Source organism: Epinephelus moara, chromosome 16 (assembly GCF_006386435.1).
Source record: "Epinephelus moara isolate mb chromosome 16, YSFRI_EMoa_1.0, whole genome shotgun sequence".
Taxonomy (NCBI): domain Eukaryota; kingdom Metazoa; phylum Chordata; class Actinopteri; order Perciformes; family Serranidae; genus Epinephelus; species Epinephelus moara.
This window is the reverse complement of record NC_065521.1, coordinates 43,052,961-43,067,629: the sequence shown is the minus strand read 5'-3', so window position 1 is coordinate 43,067,629 and position 14,669 is coordinate 43,052,961. Positions and strand designations below refer to the sequence as shown.

Sequence of the window (14,669 nt, the reverse complement as noted above, 5' to 3'; positions counted from 1 at the left end):
CACATTCAGTGATGTCCCTCATTACTGCTAGAAAAAAATATGTCAATTAATCATTTGGCAGAAAAATAATCCACTTGTGATACCCCGGTAGTCAAACTAGACTCAAGAGACAAAAAACATGCTTCTCTGATGTACTACGACTAAATCAAATGCCTGAATGACTTACAACTGTCATCATTTGTAGATATTTATAAGAGCTACAGGTCACAACCTGAAATGCCAGTAGTTGTTTCCTTTTTTTGGTTTCACCTCATTTTAAATACAATGTTGTGGGTTTGCAGTCCCACAGATGTATTTTAGAACATCACTTTGGGTTCTTGGGAACTGTGTTAGGCACCTGTCATTATTTCTTTTGAAAGCAAAGTAAATAAATGTGTTTATAATCAGAAGAGTCAGTTTCTTTTACCATCATTGAGTACATCATTGTGAGCATGTTTCCCAGTATAGCTATTGTCTGTCACTCAGCTGGGACAGGCTGTGACATTAAAGATTGTGGGTTTAAAAATAATAATAAAGTACCAATGCAAAGCCACGAACAGGCTCAGCCCTGTGTTGGAACAGGTGTTTGCTGAAGCCATGGCACAGAGCCAGGGAAAGTTATGTTGTATAGCTTCAGGCTACACACACACACACACACACACACACACACACACACACCTTATTTCTTTAGGCAAATAAGGGTAGCCCAATGGTGACGGACAGCACGCATCATGAAAACGGGACACACATGCACGCACGCACACACACGCAGCCCAGAGTGAAAGAGGAAGACGCACTAACCGTCGCCTTGATGGGGACATACAGCACCGGTCTGTCCGATGAGCCGTGCTTGCCGTCCTGCAGCGTCCCGACCTGGAAGCCCTTGGACTTGACCCAGAATTTAAATTTGGCGTTGATGTGGTTGTTGCCTTTCTCGTGCAGGAACACTCCGTTGCTGTTCTCCTCGTCCCCCTGGATCAGCGTCTGGAGGATTTTGTTGTATTTACGCCGGGTCACGGTCTTGGTCTTGCCGGAGTCCCCGTACGTCCGCAGGCACCAGTCCTGAAATTCACCGAACATCTCCGCCCCTCCGCCCGCCGCCTCGGACGCCGGAGCGCCGCTGCTGGGACTCCGGCTCCTGGGCTGGTTCTGTTGGTGGTGGTGGTGGTTGGTGCTGGTGGAGGAGGAGGTAGTCACCGTGTCCGCCACACTGCTGGCTTTTCTCGTTGTCATGATAAAACGAGGCGCACTTTGTTTTAAGAGAAAGAGTCCTTTAACAAACCCACTTTGAGATCAGATGTGGGGTCGTTCTGGCTGCACAGCGTCGCCGAAACCACAGCACCAACGGTGGCTTTCTGCCTCTTCACCAGGGGGCGAAATCAGTCCAAACCTGCCAATCTGGTGCAAATAAATCAAACAAAATCTTTCTTTCTTTCTCCTTCCTCTTCGACCACTTCAGTCCTTTAAATCGTCTCCATTTCCTCCAGAAAAACACAAACCAGCCTCAAAGTCCCTTCCGTTTGTAAATTAACGTCTCAAAATGAGCCGTTTGGATATCCACCTCCTCCTCTCGGCTGTTACGCACCAACGGATAGCTGCGTGCGAGGAGACCGAAAGAAGAAAAGAATACGCGCTCACTGGGGATGCCAAAACGGCCCGATTTAACTCCAAAACCAGCCCCTGTTTGGATGCAATTTCGCCAGGAACAATGAGACACGAGCAAGGGACCGGGAGGCAGGGAGGGAGGGGGCACGGACCGGCCGGACGGGCGGTGCAGATTGGAGCGGTATGCCCTCTTCAGACACACCTGTTAGAAGCGTGGGTCGGTCGGCCTGTCCCGTGGGGGATGTCAGTCACCGCCTCCCCTCTTCTACCACCTCCTCTTCCTCCTCAGAGACAGAGAGAGAAAGAGAGGAGATGCACGGTTGGCTATCTGTCTTTAAACACAAGATATTTCCGATTTTAACAGACGGGGTCCTCCTGATTTGGCTGCTCCATCACGGTTGCACCGAAGGAGCGCACGGTTTGCAAAAAGAAACGCGTCCTCAATTTTTGCTCCTCAAAATGTGCCTAATAAGATCGATATTTTATGAAAAATATTCACAATATTCCTCCGTCCGTTTTGCCACCTTCTCTCTTCCTCCTCTCTCTGATGGGAGACAACCGGACACCTGTTTGAATCCGGTTTGTCTTTGCTCTCGCTTGCACCCTTAAAGCGCAACGCTACGCCTCATTTCCTCCTTCCTCAAATACACAATAAGGTCCTGGTGATAATAGCTCTCCTTCCCAGCAGCAGCTGGAGTCCTAAATACATAAATACACCGCTGCGACACACCACCAGTCCAGCCTGTTAACCCGGGCTGAGTCAACGGGACATGCACGCTGCAGCTCGAGCTCAAAAAGCAGGAAGTGTCCAAAAATGACCAAAGCGCACTCTGTGTCTACCACACGGTCCCGCAGATGTCAAAAGGGGGTGTAACACAGTCTGAAGCGAGGACATGTGAGAATACATCTCCAAAATGATCACGAATCTGCACGGAGAGCTTGTAGTAAAAAGGAAAGAAACAAACACGTGGAGATTCAATAAGTTGGGATGATTGTTTTGTGACCTGCAGAAGGTCTGAAAAATCTATATTTATCACATTTTACAGAAAAATATGTGATCGGCCTCATTTGTTTCAGTTCATTCACACATTTAGTTGATTTAAAATTACTTTAATTTAGCTGACGTGGTGCAGCACAGATACTGAGAGAAGCTGATAAAAAATAAGTATGGTTAAGTTAGGTAATTTGGACAAATAAGGTTTTAGATCCTGGGCTCTTTAAATGTTAGCAGCCAAAAACCTTCTTGCACTGTAACTACAAATGTCATTCACAATCATTCTGACTGGTCTGAAATAACTAGGACGCACAGAGTAAGGAGTCAAACAAAACACTGGTCCAAGAACTCACAAGGCCATGTGGCATGTTGATTTTCTCTGATAGTAACAGGGTTTCCCACATTTTCATGGACAAAATTCCAAAACTTTTCCATGACTTTTAAAGGAGCAATTAAACAATTTCATTTCAGAAAAGCTTGCATGTCACTGTGTCTGCTGCACTGGTTGCACACATGCAAGAGTGTCTCACTGTCCATAACAAACGTGGAACGTGGAACCATAACATCATGCAACATCCATCTGGATGTGAGGACACCTTGCGCTCCTCCACCTTCAGCTTGAGGATGGCCCACAGGTGCACAGGTGAGTTTAGGGCTGGATACATACTTGACCAGTCCATCACCTTCACCTTCAGCTTCCTCAGCAAGGCAGTTGTCATCTTCTAGGTGTGTTTTGGGTCATTATCATGTTGGAAAACTGCATTGCGGCTCAGTGAAGAGGGGCGATCATGCTCTGCTTGGAATTCATGTTTCCCTAAATGAACCAAGCTCCCCAGAGCCAGCAGCACTCATGCAGCCCCAAACCATGATGCTGCCACCACTATACTTGACTGTAGGCAAGGGACAGTTGTCTTGGTGCTCTTTCAGCATGTGTGGCACCTTGGTGAAGAGCACACTTATACACTTATGTGAGATACTGTACACATATATATATATATATATATATATATATATATATATATATGTTACGTCAAAGGCTAACTTACAGAAAACACATTCCAGGTCTTCCATGACCGTAGGAACCCTGTAGCAAAGGTCCAAAGTTTCTAAATTATTTTACTTGGCAACATATTTTCTTTATAGAAGTATAGCAGAGATCCATGACAAGGTCTAAAAGTAACACTTGAGGTAGTCTTAAGAGTTTTAGGTAGTTTTCTTGGTTCCAAAATCTGTCCCAAAGCACCTGACTTCACCCGAATGTATGAAAGCAGCCTGACTTCTGTTTGTTTGTCTTTACAGGTCTCTCTTGCATCAGACAGCTGCTGCTATCGTCCTCACTGAGACCAAGACAGTGGATCAAATCAGCCAAGTTCTCAAATACTATTTTTGGTTTACAAAATATATAAATTTCTGATCGTGTGCTACATTAGCACCTCTCAGGCATTTAAGTCTTCTGATTGTCCCCTGGGTCAAAACTAGAGAAACAGTGTTCAGTTTCTGTGCAACAAATTCCAAGAAAACTTTCCTGTTTGCCTTTTACTAAACTAAATCTGGGGCTATTTATTAAAGTCTCAAGCAGCACAGTATTTGTTTATTCTTCTGTTTATTCTGTTTAATTCCATTTTCATCTCCTTTGTCATCACTTTTAAATCTTAATCTGTGTCTTTTGCCATTTAATGTTTTATGCTAAATGCTTTGAAAACATTAAACCTGCCTTCCTTATTTTTCTCAAACAAAAGCATCCCTCTGCAGCCCATTATATCAGATTTTATTTTACTGATTAACACATTAGAAATTTCAGTAATGACGACATTTAATGATTTAATTTAAATGCAAGTGACTTGCAAACGTGTCAAGTTTGTTAAAAACACACTTCATTTTGAAGTACAGTGAAGTTCCCGCACAGAGCTTTTATTGTGAAGTGTCATTTCCTGCTGTAGAGTGAGTGACAAACAGACAGCTATTTGATAGACAGCAAGCTAACGTGACGACATGGCCAACCACAAGTATGAAACTGAATGTATTAAACTGTGTGGACCTTGAACTAATGACTAAGGAGAAATCTGGACCCTGTGGATGGACCAGTTGGGAACCAGCGACCTAGAGAAGATGCCTGCCAAGCTGCATAGCACTGCTCAAAAACAGCTGACAAAACCCACTGTGTTTCAAGCAGCTTTTAGGTTACAAATGTGGGTGTTTTGTAGCAACCAGTCAGTGTTTTCCAGCAGATTTTTAGGCTATAAACATGAGTGTTTTGTAGTGACCAGTCTGTGTTTCTCCAGCGAATTTCTAGGCTACAAACATGGGTGTTTTGTAGTGACCAGTCTGTGTTTCTCCAGCGAATTTCTAGGCTACAAACATGGGTGTTTTGTAGCAACCAATTTGCATTTTTCCAGCAGATATTTAGGCTACAAACATGGGTGTTTTGTAGCAACCATTATGTGTTTTTCCAGCTGATGATTAGGCTACAAATGTGGGCATTTTGTAGCAACCAATCTGTGTTTGCTTCTGGCTGATTTTTAGGCTACAAACATAGGTGTTTTGTAGCAACCAATCTGTGGTTTTCCAGTGGATTTTTAGTCTACAAACATGGGTGTTTTGTAGCAACCAATCTGTGTTTCTCCAGCTGATTTTTAGGCTACAAACATGGGTGTTTTGTAGCTACCAATCTGGGTTTCCAGTGGATTTTTAGGCTACAAACATGGGTGTTTTGTAGTGACCAATCTGTAGTTTTCCAGCTGATTTTTAGGCTACAAACATGGGTGTTTTGGAGCAACCAATCTGTGTTTTTCCAGCTGATTTTTAGGCTACAAACATGGGTGTTTTGTAGCTACCAATCTGGTTTTCCAGTGGATTTTTAGGCTACAAACATGGGTGTTTTGGAGCAACCAATCTGTGTTTTTCCAGCTGATTTTTAGACTACAAACATGGGTGTTTTGTAGCTACCAATCTGTGGTTTTCCAGTGGATTTTTAGGCTACAAACATGGGTGTTTTGTAGCTACCAATCTGGTTTTTCAGTGGATTTTTAGGCTACAAACATGGGTGTTATGAAGCTCCTAATCTGTGTTTTTACAGCAGACTTTTAGGGTACAAAAATGGGTGTTTGTAGCTACATTTTAGGCTACAAATATGGGTGTTTTGTAGCAACCCGTCAGCAGGGATAGTGCCATCAAAATTGTTCATTTTTTACAGAGACATCACAGCGTTTTCTGCCAGCATTGTGCCAGCATTTCAAGCCAAAACATGATTTTTTACTGACCATAAATAAATGATTTTTGTGCCTAAACCCAACCACACATTAACCACAGCCTTGTCGAAACGTTCAACATATCCACTACATAATTAATGGCAAGCAATTGTAATGTATTCATGGTTTTCAGAAATGTACAAAGCTAACATTTTTTCTGGTGACTGAGTTGTGCATCTTATCACTGTTCTGGGTTTCAAGTTTGTAGTAAATCATTTGTAATGAAAGATGAGAACTGATCCTCTGATTCTGGGATCTAGACTAGTCAAAAACATATTGCACTGCAGAGTGAGAAGTGAGACTATTCAGGTATTTCTCCTGCCTTTTTTTAGGTGAAATGTTTTGGTTTCTTATCTCCCCTTTGTCAGTCTGTATTTCCTTCTTTACTTGTTTTTATCCCCTCGTGTTTTCAGCAAAAAACTAACCCACCAAATACTATACTAGGATAGATGATCAGATTAAAGCAACACTTTTTCGAGGATGTTTTCCAGCTGAGGTGTCTAACCGACATCTGCCCTCCATCCGACAGTCAGATGCAACCCTGAAATCACTGGAGCAAGGCGAGATACAAACAGGCCAGTAACCCACTGTAGAAACAGCTCCAGCGCTCACATCAAAATAAGGAAGCTGGCACTAAACCAGGTTTCTGAAAACACTCCCCCAACACAGCATCCTCTACCAGCCTGAAAGAGGAACACCACTCTGTTGAACTGACAGTTCACATCATGCTCCTCGAGCTGGCTTGTTCAGCCTGATACTTATTTATGGAGAGAAGTTTATTCTCCTATGAATTCACAGTGAACATCCTCAAAAGAATCAGAAGGTGAACGGAAGTTAAAGGGACAGTTCACCCCAAAATCAAAAATACATATTTTTCCTCTTACCTGCAGTGCTACATATATGGATCTAGTTTGTTTTGGTGTGATTTACCGAGTGTTGGAGATATCAGCTGCAGAGATGTCTGCCTTCTCTCCTCTCTGATATAATGGAACTAGATGGCTTGTGGTGCTCAAAGTGCCCAAAAATTCATTTGAAAAACAGCAATGTCTCTTTCGAGAAATCATGACCTGGTTACTCGAATTATTCCACAGCTCAATGTAAGCAGTTTCATATAGGAACTATTTTCTTTTTACCAAACTACACCCACCAACCATGTCCCCACACAGAAGGAACCATGCATCTACTCATGCACGAGAGGCATGTGCTTAAATATTAATGGTGTCCTTCGTGGCTAATTGTTAGCTAGCTCAGTGGAACTAGCAGTAGATCCTCACTAAAGAGCCAATCCAAAAACTGGAGTGCTAAGACTCAAAGTTGTGATGTCACAGGGCATAAAAATCTGGAGCTGCTTCATAGAAAATGAATAGCTTGTTTAGACCAGAAATTCAGATGGAGGACAGGAAGTGATAAATCCATCAGGGTTCCCACACATTTTCACTGGCAAAATTTCCAAACTTTTCCATGTCTTTTCAAGAACCCATAATATTGATTTTTTTCCCCTGCCCCATTTGCTCTGCATTCTTTAAACATATCAGATTCAAACTGTGTTCAACATAATTTCAGCTAGCTTAAATACATGTAGGGAGAGACGAAATGTGGGAAGAAAACAAAGAAACATATCTGATGGTATATAAAATGTCACACAATCACGAGTGTTAGAGCTCTGTTACGTCGACAGCTACAGAAAATAAATTTGCCGTTACTTTTACATTACATGGATGTTTATCCAAAGAAGATTATTTTAACAATTTCATTACACACAACAAAACCTTAAAACTTTTCCAAAACTTTCAGTCATTTTTACGATTTCCATGACTTTTCCATGCCTGGAAAATGAATGACATTCAATGACTTTTCCAGGTTTTGGATATAGAGGAAAATGACTACATAAAAAAGTTGGATGAAAATGCAGGTAGCGGGTATTGCCAGAAAACTGAAACTCATGTTGGATGTGATCCATAAAAAATGAAAATTAATTTTTCCCACAACCTGACCAGTTTGCCTACTGTGGACATGATCCTCGTTACAAATTACCTCATCCTCCTAACTTCCTAGCGTTATTAACGTTACACTGCAAGCTAATAAAAATCTATCATTATTTTGTGTGCGATTGGGTCCACAACTGAAACGACTGCTGTATTGTTTTTGGCTGGGTGAGTAAATATGCTTGAGTATAACTATCTTTTATATTTCAATTTTGTACATTGATGCACTGCTGTCAGGTTGATGTTACTAGCTAACTAGTTAAGCTAGCTAAAGTCTGGTGAAACACTGTTTAACATCAGGGTCGTGGCCTGAAAACAGCTGTTGTCACAGCGTATTGTAATTGCATTAAATTCGAGGCATGTTTATGTGTTGACATTAGTTGACTCCGTCCCTCTGGACTGAAGATGGTAGTTTTCGATCCACATCTGTCGCTGTTTCTTAGTGAGTTTTTTCAACTTTTTCCTACTCTCTTCGGGACTTAAACTGGCCCTTGTTTTTTCTCCAATTTGATCTATTGGAACAGCTATAAACAGTGCAAAACACAGGCATTTGTGCAGTGCTGGTAGTCTTTACCTCCAGTTGCCTGCCCTCCATCTTTACAGTGCATCAGTGTATGATGTCATATTCAAAGAAGCTACAGGGAAAGATGTTCGAGATGACACGGAAACACACACTCTGTGGGTTCACAAAATCAGGCTTCCATTCGTTGTCTATGGAGCAGCTCCAGACTTTATACCCTATGACATCACAAGTTTGAGACTTTATCTGGTTTCTGGCTTTGAGAGAGAGTAGCTCATGTTCACAAATATTGACTTTACTTTCCAAGGCCAAAGAAACAATACATTAGAATTCTTAATTTAGTTGGTGTTCCCCTTTAATGTCGAGCCCTGAACATGTCTTATGTCAGTTATTTTAAAGGCTCCTCTCAGGACAGACATTTGAAATTAGACAGTAACAGTACTAAGTCTGAAATCAACTTATTCATTCAGTTTTGATGCAAATCAATCATTTGATTGAAGGCCGTCATGATCATCCTTATTCTGCCTTCATATTTATGTAAAGTTTTTTTTTTTTTTTTTTCAACAAGTGACCTGTAAAAATCGTTGGTGTTAAACACCCTGATCCGTCTAACTCATCTTCTAATTTTCTGCAAGAGAGCAATTTCAAAGGCTCGAGTCATTTCACAGAGTCCTCTCTATCCTTCACAGGGAGAGTTGGAGGCTCTCCCGTCTGAACGGCAACGCTTTCATGTCTCATGCAATTAAACTATTAAATTCTCATAATGAGTCTGCTGATGGTGAGTCTCGCATATAATGATGGTGTGTGATGAAGGCGATGGTGTTTTAACCACTGACCAGGGGAAACTGATGTGTGAAGTCTGTGTGTGTTCTGTTTCACTTGGCTGCAAGACAAAATCAGTTGTATCAATTGTGTCATGCATTTTACATGTGAATTTGTGCTCAGTGTATATCTCTGTATCTGTGTGTGTGTGTGTGTGTGTGTGTGTGTGTGTGTGTGTGTGTGTGTTCAGTAACCTTGATTCTGTGCAGGTAGATGGGGGCGATACAATAGCTTCTATGAGATCTTCTTCCAGAGCAGGATGGATGCAGGCAAATGTGGAAGGAATAAAACAATAACAACTATTATTCCTCAGTCAGACTTGTCTGATTCAGACAGTCTGTTGCATAAATAATAAAAAATGACTGACTCAGAATCAACAAAGTCAGTCACCATAAGTCTGAATCAAAACTGGCAAAGAGCCACAGGACTTGTTATAGTGCCATGTTTGAGTTCAGACATTTGGTAAATCTGACCTTTGTTGAAAACTAATTGATTTAAAAACTGAGCAATAATATATGATATTCAGAACATTAATATACCTGTAGCAGCAAACTACTATTACCCATGCTGGCAGCAGTGTGTCGTCTTTGTCTTCTCACTCTGTCTGAACTGAGCTGACAGTGAAAAGCGGTCAGCTGTGAGAATACAAAGTCACAGATCAGATCCTATCTACACACACTGAACTTTGACCTCTTTTACACACTCAAAGAGCCGAAATAGCTCAGTTGGGAGAGCGTTAGACTGAAGATCTAAAGGTCCCTGGTTCGATCCCGGGTTTCGGCAGCTTGTGAGCTCTGTTTTAAATGAAGACACCCTACATAGGGAACACTGCTATCTCAACCACCCAGAGAATGAAATCACACCATCTCTGTGGTTTGTTGTGGTAGCCAGTCCAGCTGCTAGTGCATGTCGGTGCACTAACAAGCAGTTGCTGCTGATGTTAGGACAGCATCCTCCCAGAAGCATGGCAACCACCCTCTGATTTCCCATCAGGCTAGCTGTGAGTCTGATTGTATTGAACATGAATAACCCATTTATAAGGCTCTAGATTATGATTCTATTCAGGATATGGTGTTTATATGAGCACAGAGAAATGGGGTTATTCGTATTCCCTGTATACATCCAAGTTTTTTCATCAGGACCCTAGCTAGCATATTCAGGTTTCTCATAAACAGACTTTGGTGTTTACATACTCAAACATACATGGGTTATTCATCTAAACACCCTCAATGTTAGCACAGTTAATTTAAGTGCCATGTAGTTTGAGTTAGCACCAATATCAGCGGTAACCGTTGTATGAGCGAGCACTTGTTAGTGCACTAACATGCACTAGCAGCCAGACAGGCTACCACATCAAATCACAAAGAAGGCGTGACTGCATTTTCTGCATGGTGGAGATAGTAGCATTACCCATGAAGGGTTTCTCCATGAAAAGCAGAGCTCACAAGCTGCCGAAACCCGGGATCGAACCAGGGACCTTTAGATCTTCAGTCTAACGCTCTCCCAACTGAGCTATTTTGGCTCTGGTGACATGAAAAGAGGTCAAAGTTCACTGTGTGAAGATAGGATCTGATCTGTGGCTTCGTATTCTCACAGCTGACCGCTTTTCACTGTCAGCTCAGTTCAGACAGAGTGAGAAGAGAAAGACGACACACTGCTGCTAGTGCATGTTAGTGCACTAACAAGAGCTCTGCACTGCACCCATACAGCGGATACTGCTGATATTGAGACAGCATCCTCCCGGCAGCGTAGCAACCACCCACTGTTTCCCCATCAGGTTAGCTATGTGTGTGATTACATGGACATGGATAACCTGTTTATGAGGCTCTAGATTATGATCATATTCAGGATATGGTGTTTACATGAGCACAGAGAAATCAGGTTATTCATATTCCCTGTATACATGTGTTACATGTACAGTGTTTTCAGAGGACCCCAGCTAGCATATTCAGGTTTCTCATGAACGGAATTCGGTGTTTACATACTAAAACATAAATGGGTTATTATTGGCCATGTAAATGCCCTTAATGTTAGCACCATTAGCAGTTCCAACATCAACAGAAACTGCTGTACAAGTGCGGTGCAGAGGGCTGGCTAGCACAACAAACCACAGAGGATGCGTGACTACATTCTCTGCTTAGTAGAGAGAGTAGCATTACCCACGAAGGGTTTCCTCTATGAAAAGCAGAGCTGACCTGCTGCCGAAACCCGGGATCGAACCAGGGACCTTTAGATCTTCAGTCTAACGCTCTCCCAACTGAGCTATTTCGGCTCTGGAAATGTAAAAAGAAGTCAACGTTCAGCGTTCATTGTCATTCTTTCAAACTTTACCTTTTTGAATTGCCATTACTTTGATTAAAATGTTAAAACAAGATGGCCTTTTAAACACTTTAAACATAAACACACACACACACACACACACACACACACACACACACACACACCCCTGTCAAACATCAAATTCTATCCTCTATGTACTGCACACTTCGCCATTTTAGTCGATGTTATTCTATTTACTACGAAATAAGTTCTATGCAACAGGTAATGTTTGACATCTAAAACCAGATTGACTTCAAAGTCTTAGTGTAGCTCTGTCTTCATGCAACGGGCTTCTAGTGTTTCCAAACTACACAACTGAAGAAGCCACAAGCATGAAGTTCCAACATCCAGTGTGAACTGAGCACAGCATACATCTACCTGTAGTTAATGATCTGTGACCAGAAGAAAGATGAAAACAATGTCCCACACACAGCAGGTGTAAAAAGTGATTCTCTAAAAACATGTTGTGACATGTTTGTTACTGGTAATTTTACCACATGGAGGCCAAACAAAGACAAACAAGCTCCCTGTGTTGAACTGACAAACATCACTGCGTGTCAGCACCGTATTAATACACAGTGACAACCACCTGAAACAGTCTGTTCCGTTTGTCTCCTCTTATCAGACTGAATATCACAGTGAGTGTTTAGCTGCAGAGTTATTCTCACTGTTGCTCAATCAGCAGCCCTGAACTGCAGCAACAGTTGAAAAAAGGAGACACTGCTGGTTTTGCGAGGCTATTGGTAGCACAAAATAAAAAACTGTTATAACTGTTAATGTCCCAGTCCTTGGTTGGCAAAATTATTAGAATTATGCAGCTGAACCCTCTGTACTCTTCTGATAATGCCGTTATGTCTGAATCATCTTTGTAACAAAAAGAAATAAAGTTAGAAGGTGACTTTTAAAAGTAGGATATAATAAAAAAAAGCTGTACACCAAAGTGTCAAGAACACTTTTTCTGTATAAGTCAAAGATTCTGCCAACCTTTGACCAAGTGGTTAGGATTTAAATGATTCTCATAAGCCTCAGTACCTTGAGTCTTGCCTTTTAAATAAAGTGCATGGTGAGTACTGGTTATATAAGAATAAAATAGAACTAAGATTAGAGGCATTCATACCAACAAATTCTCAGTCCAACATCATCACATATCAGTGTTTGGTCATGGACTTTCCATGTCCAGATACAGCATGCAAGGTACCCTGGGTGTGTTGGTTGTTGAGATACAGCATGCAAGGTACCCTGGGTGTGTTGGTTGTTGACGCTGTGGGACACCGTGTCAACTTCTGCTTGTTACATACATTGTCTTCTTTCAAAATACACTTCTGTTTTCACAGGAAATTTACCGTTTACATACAGTCTCTTTCAAAATAAATGCACGTGGTTACGTTTTGCCAACACACACGTGGCTGGGTTTAGGAAAAAAGAACACAATCTTACAGGAAGCAAACACCACCCGCCCGGGATAAGGGTCAGTGCCATCAAACGGTAAATTTCCTGTGAAAACAGAAGTGTATTTTGAAAGAAGACAATACATGAAACAGGCTGAAGTTGACACGGTGTCCCAGAATGTCAACAACCAACACACCCAGGGCAACGTCGTATGTGGACGTAGAAAGTCCATGACCAAACGCCCATATGTGACGAGGTCAGAGTGAGAATGTGTTGCCCGGCCGCCCTACTTTTTGCCACCTTAACTTTTGTTTTTTTCCCACTACGTTTCCCCTGATGCCACCAGCCGACATTAAACTATAACGATGACCGGCTGCATATCATGCTGCTGTGACAGGGCGGCTTTTTTCGTCAGTGTCTGACGCTGGACGTCACTGCCCAAGTGCTGGATTTTGACGACTTTGGAATGAGACCGTTGGAAATACCCATAAATATGGCTCTTGTTACAGTGACATTTGGTAAATCTTACGTTTGTTGAAAATTAATTGATTTAAAAACTCTTAAATGAGCGATATATGACATTCAGAACATTAATATACTTGTAGCAGCAAACGACTATTACCCATGCTGGCAGCAGTGTGTCGTCTTTGTCTTCTCACTCTGTCTGAACTGAGCTGACAGTGAAAAGCGGTCAGCTGTGAGAATACAAAGTCACAGATTAGATCCTATCTACACACACTGAACTTTGACTTCTTTTACACACTCAAAGAGCCGAAATAGCTCAGTTGGGAGAGCGTTAGACTGAAGATCTAAAGGTCCCTGGTTCGATCCCGGGTTTCGGCAGCTTGTGAGCTCTGTTTTAAATGAAGACACCCTACATAGGGAACACTGCTATCTCAACCATCCAGAGAATGAAATCACACCATCTCTGTGGTTTGTTGTGGTAGCCAGTCCAGCTGCTAGTGCATGTCGGTGCACTAACAAGCAGTTGCTGCTGATGTTAGGACAGCATCCTCCCAGAAGCATGGCAACCACCCTCTGATTTCCCATCAGGCTAGCTGTGAGTCTGATTGTATTGAACATGAATAACCCATTTATAAGGCTCTAGATTATGATTCTATTCAGGATATGGTGTTTATATGAGCACAGAGAAATGGGGTTATTTGTATTCCCTGTATACATCCTGACTGACAAGTTTTTTCATCAGGACCCTAGCTAGCATATTCAGGTTTCTCATAAACAGACTTTGGTGTTTACATACTCAAACATACATGGGTTATTCATCTAAACACCCTCAATGTTAGCACAGTTAATTTAAGTGCCATGTAGTTTGAGTTAGCACCAATATCAGCGGTAACCATTGTATGAGCGAGCACTTGTTAGTGCACTAACATGCACTAGCAGCCAGACAGGCTAACACATCACTCCATTCTCTGCGTGGTGGAGATAGTAGCATTACCCATGAAGGGTTTCTCCATGAAAAGCAGAGCTCACCTGCTGCCGAAACCCGGGATTGAACCAGGGACCTTTAGATCTTCAGTCTAACGCTCTCCCAACTGAGCTATTTCGGCTCTGGAAACATAAAAAGAGGTCGAAGTTCAGTGTCCATTGTCATTCTTTCAAACTTTACCTTACCTCCCTGGTTTGATCCCGGGTTTCGGCAGCTCTGTTTTAAATGAAGACACCCTACATAGGGAACACTACTATCTCAACCACCCAGAGAATGAAGTCACACCATCTCTCGCAGAGAAATCAGATTATTCATATTCCCTGTGTTTTCAGAGGGCCCCAGCCAGCTAATTCAGATT

General features: G+C 42.1%; 1 protein-coding gene and 5 non-coding genes across 6 annotated transcripts in view; 2 read left to right on the top strand and 4 right to left on the bottom strand.

Annotated features, from left to right (window-relative positions):
* LOC126402875 (nucleolar protein 4-like) overlaps window positions 1-2,259 on the bottom strand; it is a 245,629-nt gene extending 243,370 nt beyond the window's left edge. The window contains exon 1 of the mRNA XM_050065193.1: window positions 781-2,259. Coding sequence (XP_049921150.1) covers window positions 781-1,212 — 432 coding nt within the window. The 5' untranslated portion in view covers window positions 1,213-2,259. The remainder of the gene's footprint in view (window positions 1-780) is intronic.
* Window positions 2,260-9,863: 7,604 nt separating this feature from the next.
* On the top strand, window positions 9,864-9,936 carry trnaf-gaa (transfer RNA phenylalanine (anticodon GAA)). Its single transcript has one exon. It is a non-coding gene; the product is annotated as a tRNA-Phe (tRNA).
* Window positions 9,937-10,602: 666 nt separating this feature from the next.
* trnaf-gaa (transfer RNA phenylalanine (anticodon GAA)) lies at window positions 10,603-10,675 on the bottom strand. The gene has a single exon. It is a non-coding gene; the product is annotated as a tRNA-Phe (tRNA).
* A 677-nt stretch (window positions 10,676-11,352) lies between these two features.
* Window positions 11,353-11,425, bottom strand: trnaf-gaa (transfer RNA phenylalanine (anticodon GAA)). The gene has a single exon. It is a non-coding gene; the product is annotated as a tRNA-Phe (tRNA).
* A 2,206-nt stretch (window positions 11,426-13,631) lies between these two features.
* On the top strand, window positions 13,632-13,704 carry trnaf-gaa (transfer RNA phenylalanine (anticodon GAA)). Its single transcript has one exon. It is a non-coding gene; the product is annotated as a tRNA-Phe (tRNA).
* Window positions 13,705-14,359: 655 nt separating this feature from the next.
* trnaf-gaa (transfer RNA phenylalanine (anticodon GAA)) lies at window positions 14,360-14,432 on the bottom strand. Its single transcript has one exon. It is a non-coding gene; the product is annotated as a tRNA-Phe (tRNA).
* Window positions 14,433-14,669: the final 237 nt, after the last annotated feature.